The sequence below is a fragment of the Penicillium canescens genome (genome assembly GCF_028828765.1).
Source record: "Penicillium canescens strain IBT 15451 chromosome Unknown utg000002l_segment0_segment0, whole genome shotgun sequence".
NCBI classification, from domain to species: domain Eukaryota; kingdom Fungi; phylum Ascomycota; class Eurotiomycetes; order Eurotiales; family Aspergillaceae; genus Penicillium; species Penicillium canescens.
Window position 1 is genome coordinate 155,150 of NW_026703964.1, and position 20,106 is coordinate 175,255.

General features: G+C 49.4%; 8 protein-coding genes across 8 annotated transcripts; 4 read left to right on the forward strand and 4 right to left on the reverse strand.

Moving 5' to 3' along the window:
* Positions 1–162: 162 nt before the first annotated feature.
* On the reverse strand, positions 163–1,764 carry N7446_001230 (uncharacterized protein; the record flags this gene model as incomplete). The annotated part of the gene is made up of 3 exons (XM_058509979.1): positions 163–306; positions 365–1,366; positions 1,432–1,764. The coding sequence occupies 3 exons, from the start codon at positions 1,762–1,764 to the stop codon at positions 163–165; spliced, it is 1,479 nt and encodes a 492-aa protein (XP_058375515.1).
* Positions 1,765–3,005: 1,241 nt separating this feature from the next.
* rglB (polysaccharide lyase family 4 protein) lies at positions 3,006–5,152 on the forward strand (the record flags this gene model as incomplete). Its single annotated transcript, XM_058509980.1, has 4 exons — positions 3,006–3,663; positions 3,721–3,812; positions 3,873–3,887; positions 3,935–5,152. 4 exons carry the CDS (start codon positions 3,006–3,008, stop codon positions 5,150–5,152), a joined length of 1,983 nt encoding a protein of 660 aa, XP_058375516.1.
* A 171-nt stretch (positions 5,153–5,323) lies between these two features.
* Positions 5,324–7,037, reverse strand: N7446_001232 (uncharacterized protein; the record flags this gene model as incomplete). The annotated part of the gene is made up of 7 exons (XM_058509981.1): positions 5,324–5,517; positions 5,574–5,733; positions 5,783–5,894; positions 5,952–6,033; positions 6,087–6,185; positions 6,237–6,645; positions 6,696–7,037. The coding sequence occupies 7 exons, from the start codon at positions 7,035–7,037 to the stop codon at positions 5,324–5,326; spliced, it is 1,398 nt and encodes a 465-aa protein (XP_058375517.1).
* Positions 7,038–7,350: 313 nt separating this feature from the next.
* On the forward strand, positions 7,351–8,930 carry N7446_001233 (uncharacterized protein; the record flags this gene model as incomplete). Its single annotated transcript, XM_058509982.1, has 3 exons — positions 7,351–7,796; positions 7,846–8,214; positions 8,264–8,930. The coding sequence occupies 3 exons, from the start codon at positions 7,351–7,353 to the stop codon at positions 8,928–8,930; spliced, it is 1,482 nt and encodes a 493-aa protein (XP_058375518.1).
* Positions 8,931–9,270: 340 nt separating this feature from the next.
* On the reverse strand, positions 9,271–9,870 carry N7446_001234 (hydrophobin family protein). Its single transcript, XM_058509983.1, has 3 exons — positions 9,537–9,870; positions 9,401–9,486; positions 9,271–9,349 (listed from the first exon to the last, which is right to left on the reverse strand). Exons 1-3 carry the CDS (start codon positions 9,799–9,801, stop codon positions 9,293–9,295), a joined length of 408 nt encoding a protein of 135 aa, XP_058375519.1. The 5' UTR covers positions 9,802–9,870; the 3' UTR covers positions 9,271–9,292.
* A 983-nt stretch (positions 9,871–10,853) lies between these two features.
* Positions 10,854–13,574, reverse strand: N7446_001235 (ferric reductase family protein; the record flags this gene model as incomplete). Its single annotated transcript, XM_058509984.1, has 7 exons — positions 10,854–11,955; positions 12,013–12,134; positions 12,191–12,243; positions 12,303–12,532; positions 12,585–12,923; positions 12,972–13,012; positions 13,062–13,574. The coding sequence occupies 7 exons, from the start codon at positions 13,572–13,574 to the stop codon at positions 10,854–10,856; spliced, it is 2,400 nt and encodes a 799-aa protein (XP_058375520.1).
* A 1,435-nt stretch (positions 13,575–15,009) lies between these two features.
* Positions 15,010–17,291, forward strand: N7446_001236 (uncharacterized protein; the record flags this gene model as incomplete). Its single annotated transcript, XM_058509985.1, has 2 exons — positions 15,010–16,676; positions 16,724–17,291. The coding sequence occupies 2 exons, from the start codon at positions 15,010–15,012 to the stop codon at positions 17,289–17,291; spliced, it is 2,235 nt and encodes a 744-aa protein (XP_058375521.1).
* A 486-nt stretch (positions 17,292–17,777) lies between these two features.
* N7446_001237 (putative transcription regulator (RTG2)) lies at positions 17,778–19,772 on the forward strand. Its single transcript, XM_058509986.1, has 2 exons — positions 17,778–17,887; positions 17,944–19,772. Exons 1-2 carry the CDS (start codon positions 17,799–17,801, stop codon positions 19,634–19,636), a joined length of 1,782 nt encoding a protein of 593 aa, XP_058375522.1. The 5' UTR covers positions 17,778–17,798; the 3' UTR covers positions 19,637–19,772.
* Positions 19,773–20,106: the final 334 nt, after the last annotated feature.

Consider the following 20,106-nt stretch of genomic DNA (forward strand, 5'->3'; position numbering starts at 1 on the left):
TACGCCCAAGTTTATCACATATTCTTTTGGGGTAGGTAGGAATATGTACATTTTTTTGTTCGTGTCGTGCCATGGTGTTGATAGAACTAGAAATTCATTGGCCAGACATAAATGGATGGCGGTGCCACTAGAACAGCGTAACGCAGCAGTTTCCTCTAGATCTTAATGCTTGTCCGCACGAGTGGCGACAAATTGAACTGCAATGACTGGAAACAAGGCACATCCACCGATAATTGCGACCATCACACCCGAAGCCCCACCCAGCCCCAGGGTGGTGAACATATCCGGGAAATAAAAGGGTCCAAGCTGGTTGAAAAACAGTTAGTAACGTCCGTGAACAATCTTGATATTGGTAGCATCTTACAAATCCATAGATTTGTCGGCACACATTGACAAAAACTCCAACCTGGCTGGCACGTTCCTTCTTGCTTTCGACGGCGAAGGTTGTGAGAATAGTGGTCTGCATCTGGTTACCAAAGCTCGCAATTGCGGCACCGATACAAGGAGTGACATTCCAAGTTGTCGCATGCTGTAATTGAAAGCCCCAGGTTAGCAGACCAGCGAATATTGTACCAAAAGCAATGTAAGAGAGCCAGAGGCGATCAGCCGGGCATGAGCTCCCTCTGTTCCTGCGAACACGGCCAAGCAACCAGTCACACATTGGCCCACTGACTTGTTCACCTAGCACACAACCAATAATGATAGCAATGAACTGAAGCCCGATTTGTTGGGCGTCGAAGTGAAACTTCTCACCGAACGCAATAGGCATTTCAACAATCAAAGCAATGTTTGCGTAGCAGAAGGTAATTGCATGAGCACATGCGGCGATAGAGATGCGCGGATATCGAGCAAGAGAAAACGGTTCGATAATGTCCTGGAGCTTTATAGAACGAGAGTTGATCTTTCTTGGAACCATCTTACTCCAAAACCCAGTTGTCTTGAGCTCGTTCTCTGGATTGTAAATTGTTTCATCGCCGAAAGCAAGGTAGAATAAAAACTGGCACAAGTTGATAATGGCAAAGATCCAAAAGATCCACTGAACCCCGATATGTTTGATGACGAATCCCATGAAAAACGGACCCGCTGGTGTACCTATTGTTGTCATTAGGGTCCACCAGCCTAACTTCTTGCCTCGATGCTCTGGTTCACAAAGTTCTGTTATGACACCACTCCCGTTTCCGATGGGAGGAGAGATCAAGAACGCTGTGATAACCCGAGTGGCCATCTGTGCACCATATGATGTGCATCGCGCCCCGCCAATATTGCAAACCATACTTCCAAAAGCTGAGAGCAGAGTCACTGGGTATCGGCCGTAGACAGCGGTGATTGGGTTCCAAATCAAAGGCGATAGGCCGAGAAGCAGGATCTACATGATTGTATCTCCTTGGTAAGCGAACGCGCCACACTTAGGTGGACCAGGACAACACATACCTGGAACGATGTCAGATAGCTGGCATCGGGGACGGTGACACCATACTTTTCCGCGAAAGTGTCATAGGCGGGTATGATCCCGGCGGCCATGAATGTTCCCATCATTGAATGAAAAGCCACCATTAGGATCTGTGCATTTTTCTTCGAATTGGACCAGTTGCGGGGGTTTTGAGGAGAGTCATTCTCCCAGATCCTTTCGTCTAGGGCCTGGTGATCTACGGAAGTTGATCCGACATTTTCCAAGTGAACTGGGCTTCTAGATCCAAGGGTCTTCATATCGTAATTTGGCCCAGTGCTTTCGGGAGCAACGCGGTCTGCAACGTCTGCTGTCATTTTGGGGTAGAGGGCGCTCTGTCGCGGCCAAGGAGATCAGAGGTTGAATAATCAACAACCCCCGCGGGTGCACTCAGTGGTTGGTTGCCGTCCTGATTGACAACTTTTCATAGATGAAAAAGCGTTGTTAGCAAGGCGGTGCAAAGGGAGGAAAGGCGGCCATCTTTAAGTCCAGCTACACCTCCCTGATACCCCATGGGGAAGTCGGCTGGGTGTGGGAACTGTACAACGGACTGACGCCCGCACTTGGATGCGTTTCACAAAAAGGTTGCTGTTCATTGGCGCAGCTGCCGACAGGGACCACTTCATCTGTACTGACACGACTCAATTCCGCGTTAATATTGCCGATGCAGAACAAAATCCCGAGGTAAGCACTTCGGACCTTGACCCGGAGGCTGTTCGGGATGAGGTCCGGAAACATCGCCAAATATTCGATATTCCCGTCCCCACGGGGGTATTAATGAAACGGTCATGTGGGATGAGGCCGGGATGTCATCTGGCAGTGAAACGCCTTTCAATGTACGTGTCGACGGAATAGCTCCATGGGATCTGCAGTACTCGAGGACATTCGGAACGTCTTTCGGAAGTGAGGTCGGCAGTTTGATCTAGTTAACTTATCTTGTAACTAACGTTAACCAACCTAACTAACTAATCACGGGATTTTGAGGCCTGGGAATCTAGGCCAGCAAGTGTCGCGATTACCTTGCGAATACTGCATGAAACCGGTCGATAGATGATCCGTCGGCATAGCTTATGTAACTAGAATGGACCCATAAATAGTGAGAAATAGGGGTAATGGAAATACAGAGTCATTTACATCTCCAATTGGGTGGATACAGGACAAATCGTGACAACAAGGTCACATGCCTTCTTCACCCCTGACTGGCTTCTCTTCTTTCCCCGAAGTCTTTATGTTCGAGCTCGGGGGAATCCTCTCCGGTCAGATCCTTAGTCTTTAACAACTAACGTTAAGGCGGGCGAGCAGCGTCCGAGAAATTTCTCCGTCAACCCCGCACCCAAGATTAGTAGAAGCTTTCTTCGCTTCCTTAGAATCGAGTTTTTGGATTCCCCAGCTATTGGCGGATTTTGATGTCCGCGTGCAAACGCAAACATGGAATTGACCTCAGGAAACCCGCTATTTCGGGCCATTGATACCCGGTATTGCTTGTTCCTTGCTTTATTATCTCGCCGCTCACCATGTTGAATTTGCTGGTTTAAACGCCGCAATTCGTAGATTCAATATGCGGACCTCGGTGGTGACCGTTCTCTCAGCGTGGGCTGCCACAGCCGCAGCACTACACGTTGCGGAAAACCAAACCTACATCACACTCGGCAATGATCGTCTTACAGCCGTTCTAAAGAAGAGCGCTGGTCAGATCGTCGATCTCTCTCTTGATGGCCAAGACTTGCTGGGTCCCCAGTCTGGATCCACAGGAATAGGCCCTTATCTGGATTGTTACTGTATTCCTTCGGGCTTTTACACTGCTGGGGCCACGACCCCGAGCATGGAAGTAGTCCAGGGCATAGACTCAACGGGCACCAAGTACGGGGGGATGATTCTGACCGACACTTACACACCCACGGGCCAGCAATTCCAACAATATTGGTTCCTGCGTGACGGCGAAACTGGGCTGCATATGTTCAGTCGACTGACATACAACAACAAAACTACCCCCTTCCTACGCAATCTACAGGAGTTCCGAACCTTGTTCCGCCCCAATTCTGATCTCTGGACCCATCTTACATCCAGCGATGTTCAAACTGCACCTCTGCCAAGCAAAGACGCCATTGCAAAGCAAATCGTTGTTCAAGATGCGACATGGACATTCAACAACACACCGAGCGATCCTTACGTCACTCAATTTTCTGACTATTTTACCAAATACACGTTCTCAAATCGTATGGCTGCTTCTTTCTGCTCACTCTTATCATATGTTAACCAGGGTCGATTTTTAGAATGGAGGAACAACAGTGTTCATGGTCTCTATGCCGATGGAAGCACGTCAGACGGTGCAACGTATGGAGCCTGGCTGGTGATGAATACCAAAGTGAGTCCCGCCCCGCTCAACCCAAGTTTTAATACAAGTTTTCTGACGATTTCTTTTCAGGATACCTACTACGGCGTAAGTCATAACTCTGGCCGTGAAAAAGAGATACTAATTTGTCTTAGGGCCCACTTCACTCCGACCTAACAGTCGATGGGATAGTCTACAATTATATCGTGTCAAACCATCACGGCGAGGGCACACCTAACATCACAGATGGATTTGATCGAACATTTGGACCTCAGTTTTATCTGTTCAATGGTGGCAGGGGGTCGGCATCGCTTGAAGAGTTGCGATCAGAGGCAGAACAACTGGCAAATCCTCACTGGAATGCTGCATTTTATGACTCCATTGCTAAGCACGTCATTGGGTATGCTCCTTCTAGCCAGCGTGGGAGTGTCAAAGGAACCGTCACGCTTCCTCAGGGCGCCGTTCGCCCGATCGCGATTCTCACGGTCGATGGACAATATTTCCAAGACAACAGCGTGGTCCCGAGCTCCTATCAATACTGGACAGACGTGAACGCGGATGGCACCTTCAGCATTGATCGCGTTAAGGAAGGGAAATATCGACTCACTGTCTACGCAGAGGGTATCTTTGGTGATTTCGTTCTGGACGGAATCACTGTACGTGCAAGCAAGCAGACGGCAGTGCACAAGGAATGGAAGCAGGAGTCGGCGGGGACAGAGATTTGGCGAATCGGTACTCCAGACAAGTCATCTGGGGAGTTCCGACGTGGCAATGCCAGAGATCCAACTCATCCGCTCCATCCACCTGAATATCTCATTTACTGGGGTTCTTATGACTGGCGTGCTGACTTCCCGAATGGTGTCAACTACACGATCGGCACTAGTGATCCGGCCACTGACTTGAGCACTGTCCACTGGTCAGTCTTCGGGCCGACGGCGAGTGACTCTCACGTTGAGTACGACACAACCAATGACTGGAATATTCATTTTGCACTCACCTCGAAGCAATTGCGAAATGTGAATACTGCAACATTGACGCTTCAACTAGCGGGTGCAAAGACTGCATCGGGTAACACCGATGTGTACAACCATGCTGAGCAATACAACAATCTATCGCTCGAAAGCTATTTCAATGACCAGTCAAACCCCCTCACATTCGTCATTGGGTTCAACCAATCAAGCAGCTGTATAGTGCGGTCCGCGGTGAGCTGCTATCAGGTTGGATCAAAAATGGAATTTCCTGCAGATTGGCTTCGTGTCGGAGACAATGTTCTGCGGCTTCACCTGCCCTTTAATGCGACAGACAAGGAGACTGCAATTCTTCCGGCCACTGTCTATGTGCAATACGATGCAATTCGGTTAGAAGTAAAGTGATTGAGATCTGGCGTGACTTATGCTACGCTTCTTAGACTAGCAGAAATTTGATTGCTTTTGCAATTTTGCATGCCGCAAGCTACGATAGGTGAATTTTATTCCGGTGACAGTTTCCCGGTTCAGGGGAAAATAGCAGATGTCCCAGGTCAGTGGGATTCCGTTCTGCGGCCATCATGGGTTCCAAGGTCCGATAGCACGCGACCCTGTCAAAAGCTCAGGTTCTCCATCTCCTTGGACTAGGAACACATCCTCATGTCTAACACCAAACTTGTCGACCAGATAGATACCTGGCTCGGAAGTGAAGGTCATGCCGGTTTTGAGCAGGCTGTCCAGGTTGCCTTGGTTCAGATATGGGCTTTCATGGGCTGTATACATACTTGGCTTAGCTTTGGTACTCGAAAAACAGTGACCATCTACTGACCTTTGATTCCGATTCCATGTCCCACGCGATGTGTGAAAGTTTCACCGTAGCCTGCATCAGTGATGACCTCACGAGCAGCGATATCCACACTCGATGCTGTCGAGTTTTCCCGCATCTGGTGAATAGATTGTGTTTGGGCTTTGAAGACAATATCCCAGACCTACAAAGCGTCAATGAGAATTGGTTAGTTCGGGCGTAATGTAACGTACTTTGAGCTTTTCTAACATCCGAGGCGACAACGTGTCTCCCTTTGATGGCTTTTCGAGAAATGGTGGGAAGAAGGTGCGGCAAATATCCGACGAGTAGCCATATAAATGAGCCCTTTGGCGTTGTCAGCTCTCCCAGTCGGAATCGTGGGGCTGTTCAGGAAGTACAAACCCAACATCGATTAATACAAATGTCTCAGACTCTAGAACTTTGGTTCCATTTGTTCCTCCATGGGGGTTCGAGGCATTCTCGTCTAGCGTTGGTCAGCATCAAGTTGTGAGGCAAACTTTGCTAGATGGATCAGACCAAAGAGCACAATATCGAAGAAGGGTTCCAACCCTGCGGCCCGCAAAGCATTATCAAGGGCGACGGCAATTTCAGTCTCGGTGAGACCAGGATAGAGGCCTTTCGAGACGGGTTAGCATTGGTTTGAAAGAGGGCGTTGCAGCATGTTACATTTCCTGATCTGCCGCACCGCCTCCACGGTGCCTGTGTTGACTGCGCGCAGGATGTCGACTTCCTTGTCGCTCTTGATCTGTCTCACTTCCTCGACTTTACCTTTGAGGCCAACCACATCGAAGCCGACAGTAGCGAGCCCGCGTTGTATAAAGTCCCGCATCTCTTCGTCAACCATCAACCGTGGGGGTCGTTGAAGACCAGAGAACACGTTGGCTTGCTGAAGGGTTCTATACGGGTTCCAATGTTCTTCCCACGGAACTATTTGAATAGAATCACTGAAAGGCATTCCAAGGAGGCGAGCTCGTTCTGCTTCAAATGATGGACAGAGGAAGGTGGTGTTGGCCCTGACGGTGCCTGTCTCATCCTCTTGGGGACGAACCACCATCAAAAATGGGCGTTCTTCGGGCTGTAGATATATCAGTGCCTGCATTCGGATAGATACGGGGTGTGTATTACCTCCCAAACCTCCCATTCCGGCTGGCTCACGTTGCCATAGTATTTGAACGTATAGCCCGGTTCCACGACAAAAGCGTCGGCATCTTCGGCCACCAGAGCATTGGCCAGGCGGTCCCGACGCTCCTCGAAATCTGCGAGCGTAATAGGAGAAGCATTCATAAAAGGAAGACCAGTCCCAAGCAAGTTATCAATTGCGCATTGTTGAAGGTTGGGTGAGCTCGTTAGCGACCGTGGGATTTGATGACGTCCATAACAATAACCCGTCACCAATAAGCCCAGGGCGGCGACCACATAGACACTCGAAAATCCACGCTTTGGCTGCTGCCATGCTAGTTTAGACATGGTGATGGTGAAGAGGGAAATGATCCAATCCTATTCCTTGGACTTTTATCTTCGACTTTATCTTCGACTTTATCTTCGACTGTATTTTCCGAGTTCCCCTCTCTCTCGCGTGGGCCTTCCTTCATTCCCTCCTTGCCGCTCTTTAGCGTCAACTACATCGTTAGCTTCGTTCAAACCCCGCAGATTGGTGCGATCAAACTGTGAAGGGATTGGCACTGCACTATCTCCTATATAATGGCCGATCCCTACCCGTTCCCCTGTTTTGACAGAAACGGGGGCAATACTACTCGAGCCTACGGAGACGTCAATCACCATGTCAGAGATGGAAGAGAAAAAAGAGCCCCAGGGCATTGTATCTGCCAATCCAGAAGCCCCTGATGTGGCCAACGGTGATCGGGGTTACTCCCGTGTTTCCATGGTGTTCATGGTGATTTTCAGTGGTTTGGCTATTGGTTCGGATGGCTTTAACGCCTCGATCATCGGCAACTTGGAATTGCTCATGGGGGTCATATACCCCGAGTCTCTAACCACTGCAGTTGCCGCTCGACTGTCTAATGCGTTCATGGTTGGCATGATTATTGGTATGCTTTCGTTTGGATACATCTCGGATAAGTTAGGTCGGAAAACAGGCGCAGTCCTTACCACTGTCATTTTGGTCTTGGGAATTGCCCTCAGCGCAGGCGCCAGTGGTGTCAATGAGAATGGCATGTTTTGGATGCTGATCATTGCTCGCGGGATTGCTGGGGTTGGTGCGGGAGGGTCAGTCATCAGTTCGGGATACTTAGAGATCTATACTTACGCGTTATAGGGAGTATCCTGTGGCCGGTGCTGGTGCAGCAGAGGCGACCGATGAAGCTCCAGGTATCCGCAAGCGAAGAGGTTTCATCTTTGCCATGATCGGCGACTTGTCCGCTTCTCTGGGGTTTGCCTTTGGTGCACTTGTCCCTTTGATTCTTTTGCTGTGTTTCCACCAACAGGTGCGACATTACGAGACGGTTTGGCGTATCTCTCTAGCCATGGGCGCCATTCCTCCGCTGTCGATCTTTTGGTTTAGATATCGGATGGTCATGAGCTCGGCGTATCGAAAGAGCTCTATGAAGAAGCAGCGAATTCCGTACTGGTTGGTATTGAAGAAATACTGGCGATCCCTACTCGGAGTCTGCGGTTCATGGTTCATGTAAGTTCTCCGGGAGAATGATTTGGAATTTTATCTAATTCCTTGTCAGATACAACTACATCTCGTATCCCTTTGGTCTTTTCTCATCCACCATCGTCGGACGGGTTAATCCAACATCTTCATTAGCCCTCACCATGGCATGGGGAACAGTGATCAATTGTTTTTATATTCCAGGTGCATTTATTGGAGGTCTTTTGTCAGACAAAATTGGTCGTCGCCGCACCATGGCATTAGGTTTCGGACTCCAGGCCATCCTAGGATTTATCCTGGGGGGTGCTCTAGGTCCGATCCAAACCAAGCTGCCGCTGTTCATTGTTCTTTATGGCATCTTTTTGACCCTCGGAGAGGTTGGCCCTGGTGCCACAATTGTTCTCACTGCAAGTGAAAGCTTCCCAACTGCAGTTCGCGGACATGGGGTGGGTCTTGCTGCCGCCTGGAGCAAGGCCGGCGCAGCAATTGGAACGCAAGTATTCAAGCCAATCCTGGCTAGTTGGGGTGATGATACTACCCATGGTACTCAAGCTGTATTTTTAATCGGCTCCGGCTTTGCGGTCCTTGGGGCGTGTTTGGCATGGTTCGTCCTGCAGGATAGCGATACCATTTTGGATCACGGTGATCAAGAATGGAAGGACTACTTGGTCGCTCACGGATATAATCATATTGAGTGGGGTGTTGAGGAGCAGCCGACAACTACAGACGTGAAGGTAGTGGATTAGTTTGGTTGATAGCAACGCTGATTTCTAGAAGGGTCAAGAATTCCAACAAGGCTTGACGGAAGGAAATGAGAGCAAGGACCTTCTATTAATAGTAGGAATAAATACAGTAAAGGAATTCCAAAGTCCGGCGACAAATGGAAGACAAACGAATGGCTCGATCCACCTTCGACCACAGTCTCACAAGTTGGATACTGGTCTAATGAGATCGCAAAACAAAGGCCCTTGCAAGGGCTTGTGAGTGTACATATTTGTACTCGTGTCTGCTATCAGCCCTCCCCGCAGAAACCACCAGAATTGACAAGGATGGTGGCTCTTGTTGATATTTCCATGACGGAAAAGGGCTCCGTTTGACAACAGAGAATTTACAGAAGGCTGCCGAAGCTGACACAGGGGGCAGCAACGCCAACGAGGTTGTGGTGCTACTGCAGTTAGTATGTCTGTTTTCCGTCTCTACTGGAGGTAACACTTACAGCCTCGGAGCTGGTATCCTGGCAACAAGCAATGTTCTGCTGGCAGTTCTTCTTGAGGAAGTCGGTCAGACCGGCAGCACCAAGAACTATGCCCATGTTAGCTTCAATCTCTAACTCGTCTTTCAATGTCACTTACCAGACACGGGGATATCAAGCTGAGTGCAGCCTTGGCCGATGCCGAGGCCGTCGCTGCCAATGGCACCGAGAACGTTGGACAAGACTCCGATGTTGTTCTGGCTAACACCCTCGTTCTTGTTGATCTTGTTGCAGCAAGACATCTGGGCATCGTTTCCACACTTGTTGACGGCGTCCTTCACCTTGTTGTCAGAAACGTTGCTGTTGGCGGATGGCAGAGCCATGGCAGTGGCAGCGAGGAGAACAGCGGGGATGAAGAACTTCATTTTGAAAGGTTTGTTTGTTAACGCGAAGAGCGATTGGAAATTAATGAAACGAGATGAGCTTAAAGGCTTTGAAGTAGAAGAGCGAAGTGATGGTGGATGAAAGACAATTTGAGCCGGGAATCTCTGTCCTTTATAACTTTTCTGGTGGTCAGGTCTCGCTCTCGCTCTCCCCTATCGCTTGTTTTTGTCCCTGTACCATCCTACCTCTGGGTCCTCCCGCGGAAATTCAAACAGACATCCCGGCTTCACTGCAATGCATGGGAGTGGATAACTCCAAGTTACACGGTCACTGGTCATCGTAGAGTATTGCTTCTTGGCAGGGGTCAAATAGCTGAAGCTGCATGAACGTAAAGGTTTCCCCTGCCGATCGACGGTCCCTACTATGCGTCGGCTGCATGTTCCCCAGATGCGAGTGAAAATGCAAGGTACACCGGTTAAAACTACTGGAGGTTGGCGCTTACAGATTGGGGTCTTCAACCGTTGATCCTGCACTAGTTGCCTTTTTTGCTTTTTATATGTGAGACGTCAAGCTTCCCCAAGTTGATGGACATTTATGACCCATCATAACGCTCATCACTTCTCCATTATCCGGGGTTTGCCTTGCACAAGAACCGACTGCCTAATTTCTTGGCTCGTTATATTCCTTGAATAGCGTTAATCTTCAATGACTGGATATACTTTACTGTACGGAGCTAAGGCACTTGCTGGAATTGTTGGGCTTGTCACATTACGATTTCAATAGTCACTCATATGTGGCGGTGGCTGCAAGCCCCTCCTGCGTCGTGCATAAGCACCCCTGTAAGCCACCAATATCCCCAGGCCTCAGCTGCATCATCAGGCTCGAATGAGAACGCATCTCCTGCGAAGATCGATCCTACGGACAAACTTTTGGTGGGAAACAAGTTTGGAATCGCGTAGGACAAAAGCACCTGACAAATGTTCTATTCCGTATATGCTGAAGTTACAAAACAGATCATGTTCTATGTATACAAGTCATGAAAATATGCGTGGTCGTTGAATACCCATCAGAAATCGCCCATGAGACCCCTTGCCTACCATGTAAATGACTCCTCCACAAATTTAATGGATCGATAGCCTCGTCGCATTGCGAGATGTGTCGCAGCGCGAGCTTCATCCGCCATTCCTGGTGGGCCACATACGAGGATCGCGAGGCTGGAGCCAGCTGAGCATGCATCAGCAGCCCGGCTCATAACCAGAGATTGCAGGTGAGGTCGCCCTGGTTGAATGTTAATTCCAGGTTCGTTCAAATTTTCGGTGCAAGCCGTAGAATCACGAGTCGTGTAAAACGAGGCACTAAAATCGTCACGGTCAAAGGCAGATTTCAATTCTCGACGAGAAACATCTCGAATGAACGCCGTTTGTCTCGCGGTCCAAACAAGTTCAATGTCTCGAACTCGGGTTTTCTCGTTCTGGGAATCCCGTTCCCAGTCCTGAACCGAGCGGCGGAGATGATCCTGAATGTAAGGAACAGCCGAGGCAATGCCCGTTCCACCGACGATCATCAACACTGATTCATATCTCCAGATAGGGAATGTGTCACCATAAGGTCCTTCAAGGAGAATACCGGCTTCTATCTTCGTAGATGGGGACCTTAGGCATTGCTGGCGCAAATTTCGAGTCCAGCCGTCGTAAGGACGAACCCAGAATATCAACTTGAGCATCTGCTGTTCTTTTTCCGCGGGAGATGCATCCCGCAGGATAGTAAGAGAATCTTGATCAGAGGATGAACCTGAAAGAAGCGGCAGATGCGATACATCGGGCGGTTTTCCTAGTTGACCCAATGATGTCGGTGCAAGCGAGGACTGGTCTCCTGTTTCATAAGACCATGCTCCGATAGTAAAAGGGTGGCTTTCCCAACCAGTGAGCCTGAATGGCTGGTACAAGAAGTAATACTGTCCTGGTGAAGGGTGTAGCGAAGACGTTCCAGGAATGACCTCCATACGCACCACATCAGCTCCTTCGTCATATGTCATGCGTGTCGCAGTGGTCTTGACCAGACTTTTATGTGAAAGGCTCACATGTATGTTACAGTAACACAACCGCACGATTCGCAACAAGCGATCAATCACCCATATAATTACCGAAGGCCATAGGTATTTCCAGTATTCATTCCCTTCAAAAATCACCGTATGACTAACGGTTGTTAGGAGGGGAACATTGCACATTGACAAATGAAGTGAAGGCACTTACTAAAAGCATCCCACGAGTGTAATTATCGAGAGCACGATATGAGCAATCAAAAATGATTCATACGTTGCGATACGGATCCGATCCAATGAGGTGATCAGCAGAATGATCATGACAATGGTGCCCTTATCTGACGTTAGCTCCCATGAACTGTGTCTCAAAACAGGAGAATGTTCCCTACCAAAACACCCCACAACACGTAGGTCTTGGTGATTCCCCTCCAGGCTTTTCCCGCTGTCATTAGAAAGAATGGTAAGCATTATAGCACACAATTGCAGCACGTCTATACTCACTTTGAAAGAACATGACTATATAGAGAACAGAGTGCACTATTGCCTGTAAGGTAGCCACTCGAGCCACATGGCGATGAAAGATATTGAAGGATGCGAAGCTCCACCCAGTGGCCCATAAGAAGATGTTATTTCGACCAGCGAAGAGCCACAAAAGGGGAAAGTTTGCAAACGACATTATTCCTGTACGGTCCGCAGAATACCGCAAAATCTGGCTTGGGATATCTGGATAACTTTTGGCCCGTCAGCACTTTCACTTCTTGCATCGTGGACCTTGAAACTTACTAAATATTTCCAGCAAACGTGTGGTAACCCACTATGCTGAAAATAATACTGAGAACCCAGAATCCCAATACTACAAGTGCTTCGGCTCTGGTCGAGAATGTGCAACCTAACAGGTGTCGACCACGTGTCGCTAGCGGCGCCGGAATCATGATATGAGTGTGGAGCCAATGAAGCACTGTTCCCAATAGTGGCGTATTTCCCAGTGTCCTCAGGAACGGGTATACGTTGGCTTCGATCGCACGTTCTGTCTGACGTTGTCGCCGGTGAAATTTCCAATCACATAACCGAAATGCCATTCCGAGAGAGAGTATACCGCCCCAGTACGCGTATCCGGCATAACTGACGGATCAGCGTCCACTTCATGACTGTCATCTTGGACAGACTCACCTAAAGGCATGATGTAACCAAGTCACAGATTCCCAGGAGCTCTAACAGATAGTCAGCTCTAAAGCGCCAAGTACTGAGGGTCTGTCTCACGATGGTGTTGAACATCAAGTCAAAGTAGGATTGAGAGATAACAACGGGCGCGTCCATGGGCTGAGCTCTAGATAGCTCTTGATAATCCACTTTCCTCATATTTCGAATGGCATCATCGGTCAAATTCTCGGCGACTGCATCTCTTGGCAGAAGATCCTGGTGGCCAAATTCCTGACACTCAACAGCCAGCAGAGCCAGGCCTGTCGCACGTTCTATTTCATCACAATAAATTTCCGTGGCGGCGTAAATGGATGTAACTTCAAGGGGATTTCGACATCGAGTATCCCACATGCCCTTTGTGGGAAATCCGGCAAAGCTGATGTAGTTATACGCCGAGAAGACTGCCGTCACACATCGCTCATCTTGGTTAGCCCAGACAAACTGGGCGAGTGTAAGGACCAGCCATCCGAGCAACATGGTGAGTCCCCAGATCTCCGGTCTGGGGGAAGTGAGAAAACGGTTGAGGAGAGAAGGCGGAGCACCGGCAGGGATCCGATAATCGCTACCGATCATGTGGGCCCATGTGGGCCAGCAAATTCTCTGAATGGGCCTTGTTGACAGACGAATATTGCTAATAAAGGGGATATGAAAGCAGAGAACTAGAAAAGAAAATGAGATCTTCTATATATGTTTCCTGGAGGCCTGGTTTTTACTCAAAAAAGATGAAGAATGCAAGTGTTTCCATCTTATCAGATCGGATTGATTAGATAAGTTCACCTGATGGGCTAGCGTGGTCAAGTCACGGGAATGGGATATACTCCGTGCGTGTACATTACATGTATTTGGGAGTGAAATAGAGATCAGCCGAATGTATGTCGGGTGACTATTATTCTTTCCAATCACTGGAGAGTTGAAAGAACTGGCAATTATTGTGGCGTATTAGAAGAGTTATAATTAGATATACTGCAGACATATATATCTATTGAGCTTAAGCAAGAATGTCAAAATATCTATTACTTTTGTTATTAAAGAATCTAGCTCTGAGCATGTCTAGTATACATATCAGTAGCATTAATGTTTCTAACGCCCTATCACGCAGAGATTAGCTTTGGGGACAGAAGTTCAACGGACACCTGATTGTCACGTGACAAAACTGACACCTAAGGCGTCAAGTCGGAGTCAAATCCCGAATATTGTCTGGCTAATTGGAGATATCAAAGACTCTGTATTTCATTACCCCTATTTCTCGCTATTAGGGCAATTTCTAATTACATAAGGGGTCCTCGGATATAATATATACCCGTAGCATTCGGAACATCTATAGACCGGGGTTCATGCAGTATTCGTAAGGTAATGCCGACATTCGGGCCCCCTTGCTTCCAGCCGAGAAGTGTCCTTCTGTCCTGACCCTACAGAACTACAGAAGTCAAGCCGCGATGCCCTGGCCTCAGCTCTGCTGTATAATCCATTGACATATCTGCGACGACGAGTCTTGATGTCTTCCTTTCACAAAGACGGCTTTGACCGGATTGGCCTGTTTGCTCCTTGACCCACTTTGCACATCAAGCGCATAGAACAACAGCCCACGATAGCTATGACGAAGAGCTCTACAGGACAACTGTCAAACTCCGCATTCAATACCCGAGGTTGTTCAGCTTCCCCATCCTAAACTCCACTCCGCGGCGCAATCCGATCCATGTACCAATTTACTCGGATAAACAAGTGTGTTTGATGCTGATCGGCCTCTGCTCGGGTCATTCCCCTCCGATCCCTGCTGTCTGTGCAGGTTGACTCGTTATGAGACCTTCATTGTCAACGCCAATTACCCGTCAATATGGCAGTTGTATGTGTCGATCCCCCATGGAATGTGACGTGTTTTCGAGGTACAGCATGCACGTTCAGCCTAAATACCACATAAGTAATGGATGGATTAAAAAGCCTAGGGAAGTCATAGTGCTGAAAATTGGACTTGCACACCGATCCCTACATTGATACTTTGTGGGTGAAAATGCGGCTATCTCTGATTGCACTCGGTGCCATGTGGGCTTCCAGCTCAGTGGCCTCACCAGGGCAGTCATCCAACTACCATAAACCGACTTCCAAGGGATTTCGCATGCAGCATGGCTTCGAGACTGTCCTGGTGCAGCCCTTTGGGTATGATGGGTTCCGAGTGCGGGCTTGGCCATTCCGGCAGCCAACGGGCCAAGAGGTCGGGTTTGTCTATGACCCTCCCCTCGAAGGACCAGAGGAGGGAGAGGCACACGGAATGGCCTTCGACACGGCATTCAACGGCAACCGATCGGAGGAGCTGCGCAATGGCAACATGGTTGTTCGCACCTCTGGGTGGGGCGGTAACCCGGGAGGCTACCGACTTGCCTTCTATCGAGTCGAGGCCGATGGCTCGGAAACTCTCCTTACCAATGAGTATGCGCCACTCAAATCACTCAATCCGCGGTACTATTCCTGGACCGGTCCAGGAAGTGAGTTTGCTGCCGAGTTCTCCTTCAGCACGACGCCGGATGAGCAGATTTACGGCACAGGCACCCAGCAGGATCATCTTGTCAACAAGAAAGGGCTGACAATCGACCTGATCAACTACAACACCCACATTCCCACACCGGTGTTCATGAGCAATAAAGGATACGGATTCATTTGGAATATGGCCTCCACCGGTCGTATGGAATTTGGTCCCTTGCGCAACAGATTTACTGCAGATGCCGCATCGGTTGTCGACTATGTGATTGTCGCATCTGATCCCAGTGACTACGACACACTCCAGCAACGTCTGTCTGCACTCACCGGCCGAGCACCCACTCCGCCCGACTGGTCGCTCGGTTATCTCCAATCCAAGCTTCGATATGAAAACCAAAGCGAAGTGGTCTTGCTAGCTCAACAGTTTCATGACCACCAGATCCCGGTGTCTATGATTGTCATCGACTACCAATCCTGGGCCCATCAAGGAGACTGGGGTCTTGACCCAAACCTCTGGCCCGATGTAGCCGAGATGGCACGACAAGTAAAAGAGCTGACCAATGCCGAAATGATGGCCTCTCTTTGGCCCAGTGTGGCAGACGACAGCGTGAACTATCTAGAAATGATGGCGCAAGGGTTTTTGTCGGCGACTCGGTCCGGTCCTGGTACGACGGATTCCTGGAATGGGTCCTACATTCGCAACTATGACTCTACCAACCCTGGCGCACGCCGATTCTTGTGGAACACCTTGAAAAAGAACTATTTTGACAAGGGTATCAAGAACTTTTGGATTGATCAGGCGGATGGTGGCTCACTTGGTGAGGCATACGAAAACAATGGCCAGAGTGACTATATCCAGTCTCTTCCCTTCCCGATGCCGGATGTTTTGTATGCGGCCGGTACACAGAGCAGTGTGGGAAAGCTCTACCCTTGGGCCCACCAGCAGGCAATCGAGGAGGGATTCCGAAACTCGACCAAGACGGACATCGGGTCACCATGTGACTATCTGTCCTTGAGTCGATCTGGATACATTGGGTCTCAGCGATTCTGCAGTATGATTTGGTCTGGTGACACGACAGCCGTGTGGGAGACTCTGGGCGCACAGGTTGCCAGCGGATTGTCTGCTGCAGCGACCGGTTGGGGTTGGTGGACACTGGACGCAGGTGGTTTCCAGGAAGATCCGACAGTCCCTTGGTCCGCAAAGTATGTATTTCTTCTTTCTCGCCGTTGGCTGTTGCTGAGTTTTCTAGCATCGACACCCCAGAATATAGGGAGCTATACATCCGATGGCTGCAGTGGACTACCTTCCTTCCTTTTATGAGAACGCACGGCTCACGACAGTGCGAATTCCAGGACGCATACACCTGTGCAAACGAACCATGGTCATACGGTGCTGAGAACACTCCTATTATTGTCTCATATATCCACCTCCGATACCAGCTGTCCGCCTACCTCCGCGCCATCTTTGCCCAACTCCACCAGACCGGTCGGATGATTATGCGCCCATTGTATATGGACTTTGAGAAATCAGATAGCCATGTTGCTGGGTGGACACAGACAAACGCCAATGTCACCACACAGCAGTACATGTTTGGCCCACGACTGCTGGTGAGTCCCATCACGACACCAAATGTGACAGAATGGTCGGTATACCTGCCACAAACGGCGGACAATGCGTCGAAACCATGGACTTATTGGTGGTCCAATGAAACCTATGCTGGTGGCCAGACAGTCACGGTCCCAGCACCTAAGGAGCATATCCCACTGTTCCATTTGGGCACCCGAGCAGATATTCTCGACGGACGCGTCTTTGCGTAGAATTGAGATAATAGGCGCATAGCCCAAGTTTGAGATCACATCAATCAGACATCTCGTAACTAAATAGCAATCGCGTTGAGTATGGAGGTCAATATCAATCAATATTCTTCCAAGATCTCAACGATATCTACAGATGTCGCCCATGTACCGTTTCCGAAGATACTTTATCCCATCAAAATGGCCGAGTTCAGACCTTCTTTAAGTCCATTCCTTTCTTTGGCTGTTTTTGAACAGGTTTGATTTTTAATGCTAGGGTGACCCTTAAGCACAGTGTCTAACTACACGTAGACTTCCTGTGGTTAGCGAAGGCACCTGAGAAGTATAGAACTATAATTGAAGTAGATATGAATAGCGAACTATATAGCGTAAATGTCTCGAAGGACCGAATTCGTAGAGGCGTGCGAAATGTAGACAGCGAAGGCGGAACGAATTTATTAGGCAGAATGGAGGACGATCGCCTATGATGTCAGGCATTTCTCGTGTAGCATCCATTCTCTTTGCAACATCATGGGAGGAGGTGAGCATATTCCAGCTATGACTGAGGTATCCGATCCTGGGCAGAATGTATATCGTCATGCCGTGGTCGATCTGGGCAGGTAGGCATTTGAGACCACTCCTTGCCCCTCCATTGACCACCCACTAACTCTGGCAGCAATGGCATCCGTTGCTCGATTTCAGACCTTTCACCTCCCAGTACCCGGGTCATTCCTACTGTACACTTCCATCGAGTAAATATCTCCCTTTATGAAGCTCAAATCGACCCCGAGTCAGGCTCCAGAATTCCCATCCCACAGCATGTCATCGACCGAATTGTCAGCGCTATAGTTCGCTTCCAGATTGTCTGTGTGGAACTTGGCGTTCCCACTCAAAACATCCGAATCATTGCAACAGAAGCGACTCGCACCGCCATCAATGCCTCTGTGTTTATTGATGCGATCCGCCATAAGACTGGGATTTCGGTGGAAGCATTACGCAAGGAAGAGGAAGGAGTCATTGGAGCTTGGGGAATCTCCAGTAGCTTCTCCGATGTGGAGGGCCTGGCGCTAGATTTAGGAGGTGGCAGCATGCAGATGACCTGGATCGCTTCGCATGCAGGCAACGTCCAAATGAGCCCACAGGGATCGGTCAGCTTTCCATATGGAGCAGCCGCATTGACCCAGAAACTGGCCGATCTGAAACGGGGCAAAAGCAAAGAGGAGGCTCACAAGGCCCGGGAGCAGTTCCGCCGTGAAATGGCAGACAACTTTCGCGCTGCCTTTGAGACCATTGAGGTTCCCGAGCACCTCGTGAAAAAGGCACGCGAACAAGGGGGATTTCCCCTTTATCTGTCAGGTGGAGGGTTCCGGGGATGGGGCTATCTCCTGCTGTATCTGCACCAGACCAAGGGCCGAAATTATCCGATTTCGATCATCAATGGCTATTCCGCGCCCAAGAAAGACTTCGAGGACACCGAAGCTCTCAAGGAAGTAGCTCGCACGGCACATGATATCTTCCGGGTTTCTGATCGGAGACGGAAACAAGTCCCGTCTGTTGCCTTTTTAGTGAACACACTGGCCGAGTCCCTGCCGTATGGAATCAAGGAAGCTCATTTCTGCCAGGGCGGAGTGCGGGAAGGTGTGCTCTTCCGTGAGATGCTCCCAGTCGTGCGCCAACAGGATCCCCTAGAGGTTGCCACTGCCCGTTATGCCCCGTCTTCGGCTCAGGCTCTCGCGGCTTTGTTGTTGGCCGCCCTTCCTCGACCGTCCGACACCCGATCGTTCCCTTCTTCCATCAGTCTCCACCTCATACAGGCCTTCGCCAATGCCCTCTACGTTCACGCCACCATGTCTAAAGAATTGTCCTCTAGTGCCGCGCTTTACAGCACTAGTACGGGGTTCCTGGCTTCTACCCATGGCATTCCACATGCACACCGTGCCCTCTTGGCATTAATGCTCCAGGAGCGATATGGTGGAGAACTACCACCCCGAGACGTTGATCTAAAGACCCATCTCCAGGGGATTTTGACCCCCGAAGAAGTCTGGTGGACCCGCTATCTCGGGAAACTTGGCCTGGTCTTGAGTCAGCTGTACCCAACCGGGTCTATCGACACCTCCAAGCCGCGGATCGTCCCCTCGGCACAATGGGTCACCGGTTTAGGAAAGAAGGGGAAGAAAGATGGCCTAGACTTGACGATTTCAATTCAAAAAGTCGCGTACGATCCGACTCACCTCAAACAGGAGCTTGAGCATGACGTGCAGAGAATCGAAAAGGTTGGGAAGCGAAAGAACTGGATTGGTGGACGAGACGGCTGGGGCATTAAAGTCCGTGTCTCCGTGGTAGAAGAGGATTTATTGCTCTCCCGTTGAGTGGATATATGCCATGCACAGGCCACGTGCATTTGACGTAGGATAAATGTGTACAGACATGCACATTTTTATGATCAAGATCTCATTCTACAGCCATAATGGAGATTACATACAAGACTTTGAACTTGGATATGGAAATTGAATATGGACAAGGAAGACTTTGGACCTAATATCTGCGTCGGCCTAGTTAGCCAGTCCGCCTCTGGGTTGAAAGAACTTGCGGGACCTGGGTCCACATGCGTCAATAGTTGCTAAACCTGTTTACTTTGCCGAGATACCCTGGAAAGCTTAGCACACCAGGGGAAACGAGACAGAAAATCCCGAGAGACAAAGAGACAGGAAAACAGGAAAACAGGAGAAAACGAAAACAGCAAAATGCTTATAGATGTAAATATCTACACCAGCATATGCCACACCATATGCGTAAAAAGCATTCTAGGCTGACACGAAAAAAATCCAAAGTGGAGGTT